This window comes from Triticum aestivum, chromosome 1B (assembly GCF_018294505.1).
Source record: "Triticum aestivum cultivar Chinese Spring chromosome 1B, IWGSC CS RefSeq v2.1, whole genome shotgun sequence".
NCBI classification, from domain to species: domain Eukaryota; kingdom Viridiplantae; phylum Streptophyta; class Magnoliopsida; order Poales; family Poaceae; genus Triticum; species Triticum aestivum.
Genome location: NC_057795.1, coordinates 75,648,069 through 75,670,185, shown reverse-complemented (window position 1 = coordinate 75,670,185; position 22,117 = coordinate 75,648,069). Strand labels below are relative to the sequence as shown.

The 22,117-nt window shown below is 48.1% G+C and overlaps 1 protein-coding gene across 1 annotated transcript; it reads right to left on the bottom strand.

Annotated features, from left to right (window-relative positions):
• Positions 1-8,055: 8,055 nt before the first annotated feature.
• LOC123108204 (protein SEEDLING PLASTID DEVELOPMENT 1) lies at positions 8,056-12,701 on the bottom strand. The gene is made up of 9 exons (XM_044530038.1): positions 12,114-12,701; positions 11,642-11,856; positions 11,323-11,473; positions 11,013-11,204; positions 10,299-10,461; positions 9,870-10,171; positions 9,319-9,495; positions 9,067-9,231; positions 8,056-8,647 (listed from the first exon to the last, which is right to left on the bottom strand). The coding sequence occupies exons 1-9, from the start codon at positions 12,552-12,554 to the stop codon at positions 8,345-8,347; spliced, it is 2,109 nt and encodes a 702-aa protein (XP_044385973.1). The 5' UTR covers positions 12,555-12,701; the 3' UTR covers positions 8,056-8,344.
• Between the last annotated feature and the right edge of the window lie 9,416 nt (positions 12,702-22,117).

Sequence of the window (22,117 nt, the reverse complement as noted above, 5' to 3'; positions counted from 1 at the left end):
CTGGCTTGGCGGGGTTGGGCCGGTAGCAGGGCTTCGCGGGAAGGGGCCCACGCGCGAAGCACGGCTGCGCGTGCGCCCGCACGCACGCACAGTCGAGGAAGGCCGCACCGGCGGCGGCTTCCGGCGATGGAGGGACGGCGAGGGGAGGTCGGGCAGGCACGGATTCGGACGGGATCCACCTGATCTGTCCGTTTCTAGCGGCGGTGGCGGAGGTCCGACGTCGGCGAGTTCCATAGGCGGCGGGGAGGCAACTCCGGTGGGGCGGCACCATCGGCGCCTGGAGAGAGAGAGAGCGCGGGTAAGGCAGGGGAGAAGAAGGGCGGCGAGGTCGGGCGACTCACCACGGGGCAGCGGGGCGCGGTGCTCGCCGGCGGGGGTCGGCGGTGGCGGAGCACGGTGGCGAGACGCTCTCGATCCTGACGGGATCGAGCGGGAGGCGGGAGGCGAACCGCGTGCGGGGCACGGGGCCCAAATCCGGCCCGGGGCGGGCCTGCGATGGGCCTCGGGCGAGCCTACGGCGGCGGAGAGCGGGGCTGGGGCGATGCGGGAGGACGCGTGGCGCCCTGCGGTTGGCCTGGGGCGCCGGCTGCGGCGGCGGAGGCCAGTGGGGGCGCCCCACTTGGTGGTGGTGGGTTTGGCCGGCGCAGAAAACGAGGAGGAGGGTGGAGGCTGCGGCAGGAGGTAGGTGGAGGGCTAGATTTAGGCTGGGGATGTCCAAAAATGGACTAGGGGGTCTACTTATAGCAGATTTGTTAGGGTTAGGGGGCTTTGAGACCGTTTCGGACCATACGATCACCATCGGACGGCTTCGGAGTGGAGAGGGACTAGGTGAGGGGTTGGTGGGCTGTGTAGATGGGCTAGGCTGAGAAGAAAGAAGAAGAGGGCAGCCCGGCAGCAATTTCATAGACCGAAACGTCCGACGAATAAACCGGCAACGGTGCCGCTATATATTTAACGGTTGGGCTATCAAACGAGCTCCGAATGCGACGAAACTTGACAGACGCTCTGTCTACACTATAATAAGACCGCACACCAAATTACATCCCGTTCCGAGAACATTTTTATGCCACTTATAAAATAATATTTCGGAGGTGCCGCGGGCGCATGCGAGTGTGGTCGGGCTCAGAACGGACAATGGAGAGAACCGGGGAAACCCGAACGGATGCAAGTTTTGAAAAACATGTAGATGAAATGCAGATGATGACATGGCAAAATGAACACACAAGCAAATGACATGGCAACGACGGCGAATAACTGGCAGAGACCTAGCGCATCGAATCCGAGGCATTACAAGAGGTGTGCACGTGTCGTAGTAGAGGCGCGCATGTACCATGTACACGTACTTACAGCGGCGAGGGTGCAATAAATAAAATACGGCCACGTACGTACATACGGGCAGGGTCTCGAATGCCTACTCGCGCATACATACATGGCTGGGTCGGAACGGAGAAACAGCGTCGTCGTCGTGTTCATGGGGAGCCAACCGGCTGGGTCGGAACGGAATGTGAGGTCGTGTTCATCGGGAGGGTTTGGACGAAACACGCAATGGAAACGAGGCCTGGCATACCGCACAACAGAGGAAACGGACCTCCTATGTTCGGAACAGGGTCCTGTTGATCGGAAGGGGTGTGGCTTACCGCAAAACGGAGGAAACGGACCTCCTACGGTCGAAACGGGGGTCATGTTGATCGGGAGGGGTGTGGCGTACCGCAAAACGGAGGAAACGGACCTCCTACGGTCGAAACGGGGGTCATGTTGATCGGGAGGGGTGTGGCGTACCGCAAAACGGAGAAAACGGACCTCCTACGGTCGAAACGGGGGCCTTGTTGATCGGGAGGGGTGTGGCGTACCGCAAAACGGAGGAAACAGACCTCCTACGATCGAAATGGGGGTCCTGTTCATCGGGAGGGGTGTGACGTACCGCAAAACGGGACTCCACGGGATACTGTTCATCTCCACCGTCGACCTCCTCCAGCCTCCACGGGCTACCGTCGACTCCTCCAGCCTCCACGGGCTACCGTCGACTCCTCCAGCCTCCACGGGCTACCGTCGACTCCTCCAGCCTCCACGGGCTCCTGTTCATCCAGCCTCCACCACGCGCTACTCCACCGGCTACTCTTCAACCACCCCTCCACCGTCTACTGTTCATTCAGCCCTCCACCGTCTACTGTTCATCCAGCCCTCCACACCACGGGGTCCTGTTCAACCACCCCTCCATGGCCACCCCTCCACCGTTTACTGTTCATCCAGCCCTTCACACCACGGGGTCCTGTTCATCCAGAGCCAACGCCACCGCTCACTGTTCATCCAACCCCCCCCCCCCGCCCCACAACACTCACTATTCATGCAATCGATCGGCTTCAGTTAGCGGCAGTAGCGAAGGAATCGATCCATCGGGTTCAGTTAACAGCCATCGATCGATCACTCGGGTTCACTAACGCGTAGCCTGCAGTGCAATCGCTCGGGTTCAGTTAGAGGCCAATGCCTCGCTCGGGTTCAGTTAGAGCCAACGCCTCGCACACACGCGCGTACGTGTATGAGAGAAACGCGCATCGCTCGGCCCCCGACCTCCCACCGTAACCGGCAACTCCCCGAAATTTTCCTCCCCTCGCTTCTACCACGGTTTTTTCGTCATGGACGGCCCAAAGAATGTCATGCAGCTGCGTCTCCGGCCCGTCCAGGACGAAAAGCCCATTTTCTGTCATGATTTTTTGTCATAGAAGTAGGAGCCCACCACATCTATGATGATATCGGGTTTTATCACAATTATCGTCATAGAAGTGTCATATGTATGACAGAAAAAAAATCGTTCGACCCAAATTGTCACGGATGTGTCTTTTTTTGTAGTGGAAGCTTAAACCCTAGTTTATGCGTTGCTTCGTTAGGGGCTGATGTGGATCCACATGTTTCATGCTATGGTTAGGTTTACCTTAATACTTTTGTTGTAGTTGCGGATGCTTGCAATAGGGGTTAATCATAAGCGGGATGCTTGTCCAAGTAAGGGAAGTACCCAAGCACTGGTCCACCCACATATCAAATTATCAAAGTACCGAACGCGAATCATATGAACGTGATGAAAACTAGCTTGATGATAATTCCCATGTGTCCTCAGGAGCTCCTTTCTCATTATTAGAAATTGTCCAGGCTTATCCTTTGCTACATAAAGGATTGGGCCACCTTGCTGCACTTTATTTACTTTGTTTATTTGTTACTTGTTACTATTTATCTTATCACAAAGCTATATATCACCTACAATTTCAGTGCTTGCAGAAAACCTTACTGAAAACCGTTTATCATTTCCTTCTGCTCCTCGTTGGGTTCGACACTCTTACTTATCGAAAGGACTAGATAGATCCCCTACACTTGTGGGTCATCATCCATGTACCCTCGTAGACCGCAAGCGGAAGCACGCGGTTGATGTAGTCGTACATCTTCATGATCCGACCGATCAAGTACCGAACGTACGGCACCTCCGAGTTCAACACACGTTCAGCTCGATGACGTCCCTCGAACTCCGATCTGGCCGAGCTTTGAGGGAGAGTACCGTTAGCACGCCGACGTGGTGATGATGATGATGTTCTACCGATGCAGGGCTTCGCCTAAGCACCGCTACGATATTATCGAGGTGGAATATGGTGAAGGGGGGCACCGCACACAGCTAAGAGATAAATGATCAATTGATGTGTCTAGAGGTGCCCCCCTGCCCCCGTATATAAAGGATCAAGGGGGAGGGGGCGGCCGGCCAGGAGGAGGCGCGCCAGGGAGGAGTCCTACTCCCACCGAGAGTAGGACTCCCTCCTTTCCTAGTCAAAGTAGGAGAGGGGAAGGAAGGGAGAGAGGAGAGGAAGGAAGGGGGGAGCGCCGCCCCCTCTCCTTGTCCTATTTGGACTAGACGGGGTGGGGCGCGGCCAGCCCTGGCCGCCCCTCCTCTTCTCCACTTAGGGCCCATGAGGCCCATTAACCCCCCCCCCCCCCCTCGGGGGGGGGGGGGGTCCGGTAACCCCCCGGTACTCCGGTATACACCCTATAACCCCCGGAACCATTTCAGTGTCCGAATATAGTCGTCCAATATATCAATCTTCATGTCTCGACCATTTCGAGACTCCTCGTCATGTCCGTGATCACATCGGGGACCCCAAACTATCTTCGGTACATCAAAACATATAAACTCATAATATAATCATCATCTAACTTTAAGCGTGCGGACCCTACGGGTTCGAGAACTATGTAGACATGACCGAGACATGTTTCCGGTCAATAGCCAATAGCGGAACCTGGATGCTCATATTGGTTCCTACATATTCTATGAAGATCTTTGTCGGTCAAACCGCATAACAATATACGTTGTTCCCTTTATCATCGGTATGTTACTTGTCCGAGATTCGATCGTGGTATCTCAATACCTAGTTCAATATCATTACTGGCAAGTCTCTTTACTCGTTATGTAACGCATCATCCCACAACTAACTCATTAGTCACATTGCTTGCAAGGCTTATATTGATGTGCATTACCGAGAGGGCCCAGAGATACCTCTCCGACAATCGGAGTGACAAATCCTAATCTCGAAATACGCTAACTCAACATGTACCTTCGGAGACACCTGTAGAGCTCCTTTATAATCACCCAGTTACGTTGTGACGTTTGGTAGCACACAAAGTGTTCCTCCGGTAAATGGGAGTTGCATAATCTCATAGTCATAGGAACATGTATAAGTCATGAAGAAAGCTATAGCAACATACTAAACGATCAAGTGCTAAACTAATGGAATGGGTCAAGTCAATCACATCATTCTTCTAATGATGTTATCCCGTTAATCAAATGACAACTTATGTCTATGGTTAGGAAACATAACCATCTTTGATTAACGAGCTAGCCAAGTAGAGGCATACTAGTGACACTATGTTTGTCTATGTATTCACACATGTATTATGTTTCCGGTTAATACAATTCTAGCATGAATAATAAACATTTATCATGATATAAGGAAATAAATAATAACTTTATTATTGCCTCTAGGGCATATTTCCTTCACCTACAGCGTGGCAACAGCCATAGCATGTGCACAAAATTAGTTGCCACATGGAAAATATATTTGTGGCAACTATCACAGTCGATCAGGAAATTAGTTGCCATACGGTGCAGATAGTTACTGAAACTACCATGTTTGCATTCATACTGCGCTTTGAAAACAACTACCTAGATCTTGGGTTCGATGGCAACTATCATAACTTGAAATTCATCAACTAAATTCTCACTACACTGATCGCAAATAGCATTCCGAGGCAATGAGCAACTATCGGACAGAAAAATGACTGCCTAATTCCAAGGCACAACCAGCATTTGGCTCCGGACAGGCCGAACCACACCGGCATGACCGCCACCGCGGCGGCGACGAAACTGCTGAATGCCACCGAAAACGGCAAGCGCAAGTCTCCGCCGCCGGCGGGAACGCCGGCGCATGGCGAACCCGCCTGAATCTCGATGAATCTCGAGCGAAGCATCGACCACGGAGGGGAGGGGAGAAATGCTGGCAAGGATTTTGATCGAGGGAGGGAGCATTACCTTCAACCTGCAGGCGCTCCGGCGAAGACGCTCCGGTCCGGCGAGCCCCACCAACGGCCGCGAATGCCATCGACTCTTCCGCCTCTGTCGTCGCCTTCTCCTCTCGCCTTCTCCTCCAATCGACTGAACTGCGTGGTGGGTTGTGCGAGTAACTGAGGGGAGGAGTAAATGGAACCGTGAGGGGAGGAGGAGCGAAGTGCGCGACGTGTTTGACGGCAACCACGGACGGACGTTGCGTGCAGGCGCAGAGCAGTTCCACCGCACGCCCCCTAGTGGCAACCGCTGACCGCGGGGAGGCAATCGACGTGTGGGCGAACTATGTCACACACCACACACGCGCCTTGTCCTACGTGGCAAACAAAATCAGCCAAAACATGTCAAGATTCGTGCAGAGACTGCTAGACAATGATGAAGGCGTGTGGTTGAGATGGCTAATGCCCACACATATGAGCGTTAACATTTCCGAAAAAAAATTAGCGCGCACTGAATGTCGTCAGTTGTCCGATCCACCCTGCGTAAGTTGATGGATTGGGCTGGATCGATCAAAGCAGGCAGTTGATCGGCTCAGGAGGGAGCGGTGTACGGGCCCCATAGGGGGCACGTATTGTGCAGAAGAACCGTTGATGGGAGGTTTTTTTTCTTTTTCTTTTGAGGGAGATCAATCAGGTGTTCTTAAAGCATTTTAGATGTAACATAGACAAACCCTTTTTTCAAAATATTTGGTGCCCAAGCCAAGGTTTTGGATTCCGAATGGAACATTTTTCTCGTGGGGGGGCGGTAAACTCGGTTACCACGGTAACCACGAAATACCGACAAAAATTCGAGCGAAATTTAAAATTCAATTGAATTCAAAATTTTGAAGACTAAAATAAATAAACTTGGAGCACCAAATGTACACTGCAGTAGGACTAGCGCAGCGGTAACAGTTCTACTCCACTGGCACGCACCTGCAGGTTGCGAGTTCGACCTTAAGTGCGGCCGGCTGTACTCGAACACATGACGCGCTGTTGCTGGAGGAAGATCCTTACCACTAGAACAAAAGTGGAGGAAGATCCTTACCACTAGAACAAAAGTAAGCTTGTGTTTGAACTAGAGATATACCTTATTTAACTAGAAGTGTGGAGTTTAAATTCGAAAAATTTAAAAAGTTCGAATTTTTTTGCTCGAGATACCTAATTATCGTGGGGCAGCGGGAAACGCGGTTACCGGGCGGTAACCGAATTTACCATCCGGTACCCAAAACCATGGCCCAAGCCCACTACACACCAAATATACACAAAGGTGAAAAACCCTAACCCCACCAAGCCGACCAGTTCGCCGCCGCCTGCTCTCCTACTCCACCGGCGCGCCCCTCCCCCTGCCCAATGTCGAGGTCGCTTGGGAAGGCGGAGAAGGTCGCGAAGCCGGCGGCGATGGAGCAGTACGTCACCCTTGTGGTGAATGACCAGGAAGGGCGCAGGCTCACCCGCACCATGCGAAGAACCGACAAGCTGCAGGCCATGATGGACTTCTACCACGACCTGGTGCCGGCCGTCGAGCGCGGCGACGACGGAGTGTTCATGCGCTGTGGGAGGCGGATCCTGGGCTGTCAGACGCCGGAGGACTGCGGGATGAGGGACGGCGACGTGATCCAGCTCTTTCCGAACATCAAGCCGGACATGCTCGTCACCCTCGTGCTGCAGGACTTGAGAGGCCGCAGCCTCACCCGCGCCATGCGGAAAACCGACGGGATGCAGGTCCTGATGGATTTCTACGCCGCCATGGTGCCCGCCGCTGACAGGGACGGCGTCTTCTTGTACCGCGGCGAGCCCGTCGCTGCCGAGCAGACGCCGGCAGGCCTCAAGATGGCGGACTGGGATAGGATCTACTTGGTTCCCCGGCGTCGGGGCAAGGTGAAGGAGGACAAGTCCGTCGACTACATTACGGTCAGGGTGCGGGACGACAAAGAGCGCATCATCTACTGCACGGTGCGGAGGAGCGAGAAGCTGAAGCCCCTCATGGACTTGTACCACGCCACCGTGCTGGGCGACGGGGCGTCCATACTCGGAGGGGCGTTTCTATTCGATGGCCAGCGGCTGCACGGGAGACATACACCGGCACAACTCGAGATGGAGGTTGGCGACGTGGTGGATTATCTCCCCGAACAGATATAGATTATAGATTGTCCGACATTCACGATGTCGAAATGCGGACAACTTTGTGCCAATGGATTTGTAATGAAAATCTTACTTGATCAAAGTTGAAAAATTCCCCATTTGCCATCTATTATCGTTCCGCTGTTGTTCTGATTTTACTAAACAGCGTTAATGAGAATTTGAACTGCAAAAGCGTCTTATATTATTAGTGTACAGAGGTAGTATGTTGAACTAATTAATTAGTCTCTATGTGACCAGAGAGGCAGTGAGCTGCATTGAAACCAATCGATATATAGTTTCCTTTTTAACCGCAAAACATGTGCTGCTATAACTTTATATGAATGTTATACTGAAAACTTCATATAAAAACTGTTTTTTACATCATCATCCCCAATGTAGGTTGCAGTCAACAGACCAAATCCAGCTGAGCTATACACAACTACAGATTACAGGATGTGAGGAGCTTTATTTTTGGTAAAAGAATGGAAGGCAATTACAATTAGCTTTGCTCTTTCGATTCTTGGACATTAAGACACTATTTACACCACTGTGCACAGCGCTGTACAACAACAAGAAGGAGGAGGAGAGGGGAGAAGAATGGCGTTTTACATTTCAGCAACGGTGATCAGAGTGTCAAACTAAGGTGTCACTTGGGCAGAAATGGCAGCCGGGAGAAGCTGAAGCCGCCGCCGTTCTCGCTGACGATCAGATCCGAGCCGTTCTTCTTGCTGGACGTCGGCCCCTGAGCGCCCTGGCCTGAGCTCTTCTTTGCTATTTTCACTGGAAGAATCTGCAACCTCGAATTGGGGTCGGTTCCGAAGGTCTCAGCGAGGAGCTGGTAGCTCTCAACAAGCTCCAGCTGACGAGCAACAATCTCTGAACACCTTGGGAGGAGTTCCACGGGCTCCCCGCCCGGGATTACAATGTATTCAATTGCCAGCCGGGCCTCCTGAATGGTTGCAGAGTATAACATAGCTGTTATGCAACTACTATGATTTGTCTCACAGCAAGTACAACAAGTAAACATAGCACTATGAACGGAACTACTAGCAGTTTAAAGTTCAAGAAGGACGGGAGAAGATATTGTTTTGAGTGGAATTTGAGAGAAGATATAGAATTTTTTTTCCTTTGAAGTGGTGGTGTTTCACAATATATGGTAGTAGGATGAGTGAGATTTTCATGTATCAGGAGCAGACTATCCAACCGTCACACTCTATTTGTATGGTAGACTGAATGGGAAATTAAATGAAAACATAATGTTGCAGCGAAAGGAGGTTTTATAGTGTTTCTACAAGACATCCAATTTGCTTTGGTAACACCTGAAATTGATCTAGTTATTTTCAAATGCAAACATGGCAAAGAGATTACCTCCAATGCATCAATTTCCTCCAATGATGGCTTCCGTTTCGGAGCATCGTCTTCAATCTCTATCTCTCCTTCCAAAACTTTAGGTTGCTTGCGTGATGGTGCATCAAGTTTATCTCTTCCAACAATCATTTTGACAGCCTTTACTATCTGAGCCATCGTATTTGTCTGCAATTTACAAGACGGAACTCTGTTAGTACAGATGTAATACTTTTTTGTACTGCACATCACGAAATAAATTTATCATGAGATGACCTTAACAACAAATATAGGAAGCTTGTGGTACTTGGCAACATTACGGATCCACGGATTCTGCTTCATTTCAGAACTTGAGGCAAGAATCACATTGGCCGCTTCAATGTCATCTGTTATGTCCAATTCATCCTCAAAACCCATCACTGTTGCTACTTGCAAGATATCAGCTTCTGAAACCTGAAAGCACAAAAAATAACTACCATGAGCTTCATGGTTTTACTGTTAAATACAATATACTATAATATTGCATAGCACAAAATTCAGTCTTCGACATCAGTGTAGGAAAATACAGGGAGATGGGCCATTACTTGATGGTTGGGACAGCTGAGGTGCTACAAGGAAAGCAACTCTTTGAAATACTAGTTACATTCTTTTGTGAGTCCTATAATTTGCAGAAAATGAAGTATACGACTCAAAAAAGAATGTAGGCAGTATCCAAGGCCATGCAAGAAATGTCCATCCAGGTACTAACCCACACAGCATCGATGTATATAATATTACAATTGCGCAAAATTATAATCTAGAAAAACATAATTAGTATCTCCACTTACCTGGTAAGTGTAAACACGTACTGGAGGCCTTCCAGACACATATTGTTTGCCTTTTGTTTTCTTTGTACAACCAAAATCACCATTGACATTATCGTCTGATAGGATGTTCTTGCTTTTTGCTTGCCTGGAGGAACCAAAATCATCGATGAATTTATCTTCTGATGTAACCGCCCTGGTGACCAGATCTTGATGATACGCAGGTAAGCGCTCTGTTTCAGACACTCTCTCAGATATCACCAAAGATCCTCCTGACTCGGTGATCTTGCTATCCATCATGCGAGCTTCAAACTTGGGAGGCTTCCCTGTACCAAAGAGGTGGAGACTTAATTCAGAAACCAGAAGATCTCTACAGATCCTCCTAATGAGTAATGACTATGTGCTATGCTCGGAGTTGACTGTGAACATCGTTACTGTGAATTAGACAGTTACCTGCAAGAATAGCATCAACTGTAGATTCTAACTTGTGATGCACTCGACATTCAGTCTTCGACACCATCTCAACAGCACATGAAAATGTTGGGGGCCCTTTTCTCTCAAGAATTGTTTTCTGAACTTTCCGCTTCTTTGCCTCTTCATCGCCAAGAGTCACACTCTGTATAACAAACTTACATTGTTATTTCACTAATAAGTAATTTTTTTCTTGATGCAGACTCAAATGTGTGTCATTCTAATAAAATATTCTAGTCATGTTTAGTGTTGAAATATGATTAAAATAATCTACAGGTCCAAATTTTACTAGAAACTCAATATTGGCAAATTTGACAAAGTTGTCATCGTGCTACTATCCTTTGGTTAGCTAAAAAGAAATATTACTATCCTTTCGTATCTAAAATACACCAAAGAGTCAAGAAACCTCGCAAGGTATTTTAGGAAGACAATGAGATACACTGATTTGTTCACTCAACAGAATAAATTAACAATGCTTAATCCGCCCCAGAAGGATCGAACCCAGGTTGGCACAGAGACACCACTGTGCTTGGATAGCCTAGTTGTCATGTCCTTTGGAATCTAAAAACCACATTAGGAAAACTATGACAAGCTTCAGGATCAACCGCTTTAATCTGATGTTCAGGAAGATGCTAAGCTTCAAGAACGTAAGAGAAACTGTTGGAGGACAGCTGGCAGAAAAGAAAATAAGTGCACCTCAATCCCACCAACAAGCATTTGCAAGCAAGGGTTTTTAATTATGCTGTCAATTGTCACCCCATGAGCAGTTCCTACAAGTTGAACGCCTCTTTGAGCAATGGTGCTGGCTGCCATTGCTTCAAGTTCTGTACCAATCTCATCGATCACAATAACTTCCGGCATGTGATTTTCAACAGCCTCAATCATCACCTACATAAACAATGTTTCATGTGTATCATCGAGCATGCACTAGTAAAGCATCAAAGAAGACACTCTAAAAGACTCCATGACTGTATATGAACCATAGGAAAGAATATTGAGAACCTACGTTATGCTGCATCGTAACTTTAGGAACTTGCATTCTCCTAGAGCGCCCAATGCCAGAATGAGGTACATCCCCATCACCTCCTATTTCATTAGATGTGTCCACTATGATCACACGTTTCTCACCCTCATCTGCCAAGATCCTAGCTATTTCCCTGTATTATTGAAAGCATTTTGAATTGTTAGGATCAGATTGCAAAACCCAGTGATTTATCTTTGGTCTTCTCAGCCATGTTACTGAATTAATATACATGTAACATGCATTAGCGTAAGATGATGACTGACACCACTGATCAAAGAAGTGGAGTGTAGGTGATGTGTACCTGATCAAAGTGGTCTTCCCTACACCAGGAGGTCCAATCACCAATATGGAGCCACCTCCCACCACCAAATCACGGATCATCTCCGCGCTGCCCGATATAGCTCGCCCGACACGGCAAGTGAGACCGACTATGTTAGCCTTGCGGTTTCGGATGGCGCTGATCCGGTGCAACGAGTGGTTGATCCCGGATCGGTTGTCCTCGGAGAAATTGCCTACCTGCAAAGACAGAAACCGATCTTCCAAATGAGCAAAACAAGGGAAAGCATCTCCACAGAAGCAACTTTCATACTACAGTAAGTAGTATTGTTGATCTTCCAAATGAGCAAAACAAGCATCTCCACACAAGCAGCTTTCATACTACAGTAGTATTGATACTGCAACAGAGTTACAGAGCCAAGGAAATTTTGGGATCGCAGTCGCAGGCATCATGGTGGTAAGCGTAAGCAAAGAATTAAAGGTTGACGTGACGGCACCTTGGAGACGGCCTGGCGGAGGTCGTCGGCGGTGACGGGCTGGTCGGAGATGACCCAGTCCCCGGAAGGGAAGCGCGCGAGCGGGCGGCGGCCGAGGTCCATGACGACCTCCACCAGCTCCCAGACCTCCGGGTGCAGCGCCAGCTCCCGCCGCATCCTGGCCGGCACCACCTCGAGGAACGCCTCCAGCTCGCCCTTCGCCCCCGCCCGGGCCCCAGGCGCCGGGGCGGCGACCGGGGAGGCCGGCGGCGCGGCGGGGCCCGAGGGCGCCGCGCCGCGCCACGGCACGCAGCGGTCGCCGGACGGCCGGCGCACGGGCGGCTGCTGCGGGACCGCCCTCCGCGGGCCTCCCCGCCGCGCCGGGCTGCGCGCGCACCCCGCCGAGGAGGCGCGGCACGCCGGGCGGACCCGGATCGGGGTGGGGTTGAGCGCCTTGAGCATCGTGCCGGTCGGTCGCGGTCGCGGTCACCGGGTGATGGCGGGAGGAAGGGTGAAATGGCGCGTGCGTATATGTAGAAAATGGTGGGATGTTTGGTCGAACAGGTGGCGGGCGGGGAGCTCGGCGGGGGGGTGGAGGAGGGAGGAGGAGGGAAGGGAATCGGAGGCGGAGGAAGGAAGATTCCGGGGAATACTGCGACTGGAGGTGGAGTGGTCAGGCTCAGGCAGGCGTGGAGCTGGAAGAGTGTTGGAAAGGCGGGGCCGCTTCTTGGCCGTTAACCTTCTTCCCGCCTTGCGACATGGACCACGCCTATGGACCGCTATGGTCGGTCAGTCGTGCAGCAGATGCTACTTTGCAGACACCGACTATCCACATTATTAAGTTTCACACACACACTTATTTTTCTTATTGCAAAAAGGCATAAATCCATATGTTAAGTATCTTTTTCTTTTTGCAAGTAAATCCATATGTTAAGTATCACAAGTCTTTACACACACATCTTTTCGATTGGGTTTTCATCTTTTCTTTTTCCTAGTTATAATCAAACTTTGTTAGATTTTCGTAGTCAAATTTTCATTCTTTTCATGAGAACTTGATCTTTCGGTGTTCCTCAAAAGTTTTTCTTTTTCATGAGAACTTGGTCTTTCGGGGTTTCTTGAAGATACGTTTTCAAGAGAGAAAGTAGGTAGTCCATCCCATTTTTATTGTTTCCGTTATCTGTTGTGTACTTGGCACTACATCATCTTGAACCTTCTTCGTCGCTGGTACATAACAAACATTGATCTTGCACCTCCTCACACAACATTTTAGGTATCATCCACTATTGTGCGAGCCCTCCGCTGGAGTCTATCCCATGATGGTGAAATTCACAATTCTTTACTACTCTAGCTTCTCGCAACCGGTCACCCTCTTCAAGATCTTCCGGAAAAGAAAAACTATTCACGAGTGTGCTATGTGCACTCGGCTATAATTTGCTACTTTCTCTTGTAATCATGTGCTAATGTAGCGCTTATACGGTTTTATATACAAATTCTTGTCTTTAATGCTTGGAGAGACCATCTTTTCCTTCTCAATTTGTATACATTTTTATCTAAAAAATGTATGCATTTTAGCAAAGAACTATGTTTATTAAGTAGTAATGCCACTATTACAGTTAAGAAAATTGCTTCTCAATTTGTATACATTTTTATCTAAAAAAATGTATGCATTTTAGTAGAGAACTATGTTAATTAAGTTGTAATGTCACTATTACTGTTAAAAAATTCCTTCTCAATTTGTATACACTTTTACCTAAAACATGTATGCATTTTAGCAGAGAACTATGCTAATTAGCCACTATTACAGTTAAAAAACATTGCCATTACAACCATGACCTATTACCTTTTGGATTTTCGCATATGTTCCAAAAGTTACTTAATGTTTCAATTTTGCTTCACAGAGAGTTCAAGTTTTCCACGCTCCTCCCTTGCAAAAGGAAACGGAAATGTATTATCCCTCTTGCACAATTACTGTTAGGAAAGGGAAAGGAAGTTATTCTCGTGAGTTTTCCTGGTATTTTTTAATACTGTTTTTCATATAGGGGTGTGTGGCACCTGTGAGCTCCCATGCATTTCCCGTCCATCCTGTTGTTATTGTTTCTGTTATATCTGTTGTGTACTTGGTACTGTTGGGGAACGTAGCAGAAATTCAAAAAATTTCCTACGTAACACCAAGATCTATCTATGGAGAGACCAGCAACGAGTAGAAGGAGAGTGCGTCTACATACCCTTGTAGATCGCTAAGCGGAAGCGTTCAAGTGAACGGGGTTGATGGAGTCGTACTCGTCGTGATTCAGATCACCGATGATCAAGTGCCAAACGGACGGCACCTCCGCGTTCAACATACGTACAGCCCGACGATGTCTCCCACGCCTTGATCCAGCAAGGGGAGAGGGAGAGGTTGAGGAAGACTCCATCCAACAGCAGCACAACGGCGTGGTGGTGGTGGAGGAGCGTGGCAATCCCGCAGGGCTTCGCCAAGCACCATGGGAGAAGAGGAGGAGGGAGAGGGGCAGGGCTGCACCAACGAGAGATCAAATCGCGTGTTATGGGCAGCCCCTAGGCCTCATATATATAGGGGAAGGGGAGGGCTGCGCCCCCTTTAGGGTTTCCCACCCCAAGGGGCGGCGGCCAGCCTCCAGATGGCATCTGGTGCGGCGGCCAAGAGGAGGGGGAGGAGTCCATCCTCCCCAAGGCACCTCGGAGGTGCCTTCCCCCTCAAGGACTCTTCCCTCTAGGGTTCCCTAGGCGCATGGGCCTCTTGGGGCTGGTGCCCTTGGCCCATGTAGGCCAAGGCGCACCCCCTACAGCCCATGTGGCCCCCGGGGCAGGTGGCCCCACCCGGTGGGCCCCGGGACCCTTCCGGTGGTCCCCGTACAATACCGATGACCCCGAAACTTGTCCCGATGGCCGAAACAGGACTTCCTATATATAAATCTTTACCTCCGGACCATTCCGGAACTCCTCGTGACGTCCGGGATCTCATCCGGGACTCCGAACAACATTCGGTAACCACATACAAGCTTCCTTTATAACCCTAGCGTCATCGAACCTTAAGTGTGTAGACCCTACGGGTTCGGGAGACATGCAGACATGACCGAGACGTTCTCCGGTCAATAACCAACAGCGGGATCTGGATACCCATGTTGGCTCAGACATGTTCCACTATGATCTCATCGGATGAACCACGATGTCAAGGACTTAATCAATCCCGTATTCAATTCCCTTTGTCTATCGGTATTTTACTTGCCCGAGATTCGATCGTCGGCATCCAATACCTTGTTCAATCTCGTTACCGGCAAGTCACTTTACTTGTTCCGTAACACATCATCCCGTGATCAACTCCTTGGTCACATTGCGCATGTGATGATGTCCTACCGAGTGGGCCCAGAGATACCTCTCCGTTTACACGGAGTGACAAATCCTAGTCTCGATCCGTATAAAACAATAGATACTTTCGGAGATACCTGTAGTGCACCTTTATAGTCACCCAGTTACGTTGTGACGTTTGATACACCCAAGGCACTCCTACGGTATCCAGGAGTTACACGATCTCATGGTCAAAGGAAGAGATACTTGACATTGGCAAAGCTCTAGCAAACGAACTACACGATCTTTGTGCTAAGCTTAGGATTGGGTCTTGTCCATCACATCATTCTCCTAATGATGTGATCCCGTTATCAACGACATCCAATGTCCATAGCCAGGAAACCATGACTATCTGTTGATCACAACGAGCTAGTCAACTAGAGGCTCACTAGGGACATATTGTGGTCTATGTATTCACACGTGTATTACGATTTCCGGATAATACAGTTATAGCAGCAATAAAAGACAATGATCATGAACAAGGAAATATAATAATAATACTTTTATTATTGCCTCTAGGGCATATTTCCAACAGTCTCCCACTTGCACTAGAGTCAATAATCTAGTTCACATCGCCATGTGATTAACACTCACAGGTCACATCGCCATGTGACTAATACCCAAGAGTTTACTAGAGTCTGTAGTCTAGTTCACATCACTATGTGATCAACACTCAATGAGTTTTATGTTTGATCATGTTGCTTGTGAGAGAGGTTTTAGTCAACGGGTCTGAACCTTTTAGATCCGTGTGTGCTTTACAAATCTCTATGTCATCTCCTAGATGCAGCTACCACGCTCTATTTGGAGCTATTCCAAACAACTGTTCCACTTGGAGCTATTCTAAATTGTTGCCCCATAATACGTATCCGGTATCTCTACTTAGAGCTATCCAGATAGGTGTTAAGCTTGCATCAACGTAACCTTTACGACGAACTCTTTTACCACCTCCATAATCGAGAAAATTCCTTAGTCCACTAGTTACTAAGGATAACTTTGACCGCTGTCCTATGATCCATTCATGGATCACTCTTGTACCCCTTGACTGACTCATGGCAAGGCACACTTCAGGTGCGGTACACAGCATAGCATACTAAAGAGCCTACGTCTTAAGCATAGGGGACGACCTTCGTCCTTTCTCTCTATTCTGCAGTGGTCGAGCTTTAAGTCTTAACTTCGTACCTTACAATTCAGGCAAGAACTTCTTCTTTGATTGATCTATCTTGAATACCTTCAAGATCATGTCAAGGCATGTGCTCATTTGAAAGTACCATTAAGCGTTTTGATCTATCCTTATAGATCTTGATGCTCAATGTTCAAGTAGCTTAATCCAGGCTTTCTATTGAAAACACTTTCAAAATAACCCTATATGCTTTCCAGAAATTCTACATCATTTCTGATCAACATGTATTCATCAGAAATTCTATAGTGCTACCACTCACTTCTTTGGAAATACAAGTTTCTCATAAACTTTGTACAAACCCAAAATCTTTGATCATCATCAAAGCATACATTCCAACTCCGAGATGCTCACTCCAGTCCTTAGAAGGATTGCTGGAGCTTTGCATACTTATTAGCATCTTTCGGGATTGACAAAACCTTCCGGTTGTATCACATACAACCTTTCCTCAAGAAAATCGTCGAGGAAACAATGTTTTGACATCCTATCTGCAAGATTTCATAAATAATGCAGTAATCGCTAATATAATTCCAACAGACTCTTAGCATCGCTACGAGTGAGAAAATCTCATCGTAGTCAACTCCTTGAACTTGTCGGAAAACATCTTAACGACAAGTCGAGCTTTCTTAATGGTGACATTTACCATCATTGTCCGTCTTCCTTTTGAAATCCATCTGTACTCATTAGCCTTACGACCATCGAGCCGTTCTGCCAAAGTCTATACTTTGTTTTCATACATGGATCCTCTCTCGGATTTTATGGCCTCAAGCCATTTATCGGAATCCGGGCCCACCATCGCTTCTCCATAGCTCGTAGGCTCATTGTTGTCTAGCAACATGACTTCCAAGACAGGATTACGTACCACTCTCAAGTAGTACGCATCCTTGTCATCCTACGAGGTTTGGGAGTGACTTGATCTGAAGTTTCATGATCACTATCATAAGCTTCCACTTCAATTGGTGTAGGTGCCACGGGAACAACTTCCTGTGCCCTGCTACACACTGGTTGAAGTGATGGTTCAATAACCTCATCAAGTCTCCACCATCCTCCCACTCAATTCTTTCGAGAGAAACCTTTCCTCGAGAAAGGACCCGATTCAAGAAACAATCCATATTGCTTTCGGATCTGAATTAGGAGGTATACCCAACTGTTTTGGGTTTCCTATGAAGATGCATTTTATCCGCTTTGGGTTCGAGCTTATCAACCTGAAACTTTTTCATATAAGCGTCGCAGCCCCAAACTTTTAAGAAACGACAACTTAGGTTTCTCTAAACCATAATTCATACGGTGTCATTGTTGGAAATATGCCCTAGAGGCAATAATAAATAAGTTATTATTATATTTCTTTGTTCATGATAATAGTCTTTTATTCATGCTATAACTGTATTATCCGGAAATCATAATACACGTGTGAATACATAGACCACAATATGTCCCTAGTGAGCCTCTAGTTGACTAGCTCGTTGTGATCAACAGATAGTCATGGTTTCCTGGCTATGGACATTGGATATCATTGATAACGGGATCACATCATTAGGAGAATGATGTGATGGACAAGACCCAATCCTAAGCATAGCACAAAGATCGTGTAGTTCGTTTGCTAGAGCTTTGCCAATGTCAAGTATCTCTTCCTTTGACCATGAGATCGTGTAACTCCTGGATACCGTAGGAATGCTTTGGGTGTATCAAACGTCACAACGTAACTGGGTGACTATAAAGGTGCACAACAGGTATCTCCGAAAGTATCTATTGTTTTATGCGGATCGAGACTGGGATTTGTCACTCCGTGTAAACGGAGAGGTATCTCTGGGCCCACTCGGTAGGACATCATCATATGCGCAATGTGACCAAGGAGTTGATCACGGGATGATGTGTTACGGAACGAGTAAAGTGACTTGCCGGTAACGAGATTGAACAAGGTATTGGATACCGACGATCGAATCTCGGGCAAGTAACATACCGCTAGACAAAGGGAATTGTATACGGGATCGATTGAGTCCTTGACATCGTGGTTCATCCGATGAGATCATCGTGGAACATGTGGGAGCCAACATGGGTATCCAGATCCCGCTGTTGGTTATTGACCGGAGAACGTCTCGGTCATGTCTGCATGTCTCCCGAACCCGTAGGGTCTACACACTTAAGGTTCGATGACGCTAGGGTTATAAAGGAAGCTTGTATGTGGTTACCGAATGTTGTTCGGAGTCCCGGATGAGATCCCGGACGTCACGAGGAGTTCCGGAATGGTCCGGAGGTAAAGATTTATATATAGGAAGTCCTGTTTCGGCCATCGGGACAAGTTTCGGGGTCATCGGTATTGTACCGGGACCACCGGAAGGGTCCCGGGGGCCCACCGGGTGGGGCCACCTGCCCCGGGGGGCCACATGGGCTGTAGGGGGTGCGCCTTGGCCTACATGGGCCAAGGGCACCAGCCCCAAGAGGCCCATGCGCCTAGGGAACCCTAGAGGGAAGAGTCCTCAAGGGGGAAGGCACCTCCGAGGTGCCTTGGGGAGGATGGACTCCTCCCCCCCCTCTTGGCCGCCGCACCAGATGCCATCTGGAGGCTGGCCGCCGCCCCTTGGGGTGGGAAACCCTAAAGGGGGCGCAGCCCTCCCCTTCCCCTATATATATGAGGCCTAGGGGCTGCCCATAACACGCGATTTGATCTCTTGTTGGTGCAGCCCTGCCCCTCTCCCTCCTCCTCTTCTCCCATGGTGCTTGGTGAAGCCCTGCGGGATTGCCACGCTCCTCCACCACCACCACGCCGTTGTGCTGCTGTTGGATGGAGTCTTCCTCAACCTCTCCCTCTCTCCTTGCTGGATCAAGGCGTGGGAGACGTCACCGGGCTGTACGTGTGTTGAACGCGGAGGTGCCGTCCGTTCGGCACTTGATCATCGGTGATCTGAATCACGACGAGTACGACTCCATCAACCCCGTTCACTTGAACGCTTCCGCTTAGCGATCTACAAGGGTATGTAGATGCACTCTCCTTCTACTCGTTGCTGGTCTCTCCATAGATAGATCTTGGTGATACGCGTAGGAAAATTTTGAATTTCTACTACGTTCCCCAACAGTGGCATCATGAGCTAGGTCTATTGCGTAGATTCTTTGCACGAGTAGAACACAAAGTAGTTGTGGGCGTTGATGTTGTTCAATATGCTTACCGTTACTAGTCCAATCTTGTTTCGACGGTATTGTGGGATGAAGCGGCCCGGACCGACCTTACACGTACTCTTACGTGAGACAGGTTCCACCGATTGACATGCACTTGGTGCATAAGGTGGCTAGCGGGTGCCAGTCTCTCCCACTTTAGTCGGAACGGATTCGATGAAAAGGGTCCTTATGAAGGGTAAATAGCAATTGGCATATCACGTTGTGGTCTTGCGTAGGTAAGAAACGTTCTTGCTAGAAACCCATAGCAGCCACGTAAAACATGCAACAACAATTAGAGGACGTCTAACTTGTTTTTGCAGGGTATGCTATGTGATGTGATATGGCCAAAAGGATGTGATGAATGATATATGTGATGTATGAGATTGATCATGTTCTTGTAATAGGATTCACGACTTGCATGTCGATGAGTATGACAACCGGCAGGAGCCATAGGAGTTGTCTTTATTTTTTGTATGACCTGCGTGTCATTGAAGAACGCCATGTAACTTACTTTACTTTATTGCTAAACGCGTTAGCCATAGAAGTAGAAGTAGTCGTTGGCGTGACAACTTCATGAAGACACGATGATGGAGATCATGATGATGGAGATCATGGTGTCAAGCCGGTGACAAGATGATCATGGAGCCCCGAAGATGGAGATCAATGGAGCTATATGATATTGGCCATATCATGTCACAACTATATTAATTGCATGTGATGTTTATCATGTTTATGCATCTTGTTTACTTAGGACGACGGTAGTAAATAAGATGATCCCTTACAAAATTTCAAGAAGTGTTCTCCCCTAACTGTGCACCGTTGCTACAGTTCGTCGCTTCTAAGCACCACGTGATGATCGGGTGTGATGGATTCTTACGTTCACATACAACGGGTGTAAGACAGTTTTACACAGCGAAAACACTTAGGGTTAACTTGACGAGCCTAGCATGTGCAGACATGGCCTCGGAACTCGGAGACCGAAAGGTCGAGCATGAGTCGTATGGTAGATACGATCAACATGAAGATGTTCACCGATGATAACTAGTCCGTCTCACGTGATGATCGGACACGGGCTAGTTGACTCGGATCATGTGATCACTTAGATGACTAGAGGGATGTCTATCTGAGTGGGAGTTCATAAGATGAACTTAATTATCCTGAACATAGTCAAAAGACCTTTTGCAAATTATGTCGTAGTTCACGCTATAGTTCTACTGTTTTAGATATGTTCCTAGAGAAAATATAGTTGAAAGTTGACAGTAGCGATTATGCGATCAGTAGAAAGCTTATGTCCTTAATGCACCGCTCAGTGTGCTGAACCCCAAACGTCGTTTGTGGATGTTGTGAACATCGGACATACACGTTTTGATAACTACATGATAGTTCAGTTAAACGGTTTAGAGTTGAGGCACTAAAGACATTTTCGAAACGTCACGGAACATATGAGATGTTTCGAGGGCTGAAATTGGGATTTCAGGCTCGTGCCCACGTCAAGAGGTATGAGACCTCCGACGATTTTCTTAGCCTGCAAACTAAAGGAGAAAAACTCAATCGTTGAGCTTGTGCTCAGATTGTCTGAGTGCAACAATCACTTGAATCGAGTGGGAGTTGATCTTCCAGATGAGATAGTGATGTTTCCCCAAAGTCATTGCCACCGAGCTGCCAGAGCTTCATGATGAACTATAACATATCAGGGATAAATAAGATGATCCTTGAGGTATTCACGATGTTTGACACCGCGAAAGTAGAAATCAAGAAGGAGCATCAATTGTTGATAGTTGATGAAACCACTAGTTTCAAGAAGGGCAAGGGAACAAAGGGATACTTCATGAAACAGCAATTCAGCTGCTGCTCAAGTGAAGAAACCCAAGGTTGAACCCAAACCCGAGACTAAGTGCTTCTGTAATAAGGGGAACAGTCACTAGAGCAGAATTACCCTAGATACTTGGTAGATGAGAAGGCTGGCAAGGTCGATAGAAGTATATTGGATATACATTATGTTAATGTGTACTTTACTAGTACTCCTAGTAGCACCAGGGTATTAGACACCGGTTCGGTTGCTAAGTGTTAGTAACTCGAAATAAAAGCTACGGAATAAAACGGAGACTGGCTAAAGGTGAGCTGACGATATGTGTTGGAAGTGTTTCCAAGTTTGATGTGATCTAACATCGCACGCTCCCTCTACCATCAAGATTAGTATTAAACCTGAATAAGTGCTCTTGCACCTAAAGGAATGGTTTATTAAATCTCGATCGTAGTGATACACATTTCCATGCCAAAAGATATAAGATAGTAATGATAGTACCACTTACTTGTGGCACTGCCATGT

What these genes read in the sequence shown, in the direction of transcription:
- LOC123108204 (XM_044530038.1), bottom strand. Translation starts at nt 12,554, where the DNA reads ATGCTCAAGGCGCTCAACCCCACCCCGATCCGGGTCCGCCCGGCGTGC. An exon ending in TCCGCCAGGCCGTCTCCAAG is followed by an intron (nt 11,857 to 12,113) that starts GTGCCGTCACGT and finishes CTGTCTTTGCAG; the next exon opens with GTAGGCAATTTCTCCGAGGA. An exon ending in AGGAAATTGATGCATTGGAG is followed by an intron (nt 8,648 to 9,066) that starts GTAATCTCTTTG and finishes GCAACCATTCAG; the next exon opens with GAGGCCCGGCTGGCAATTGA.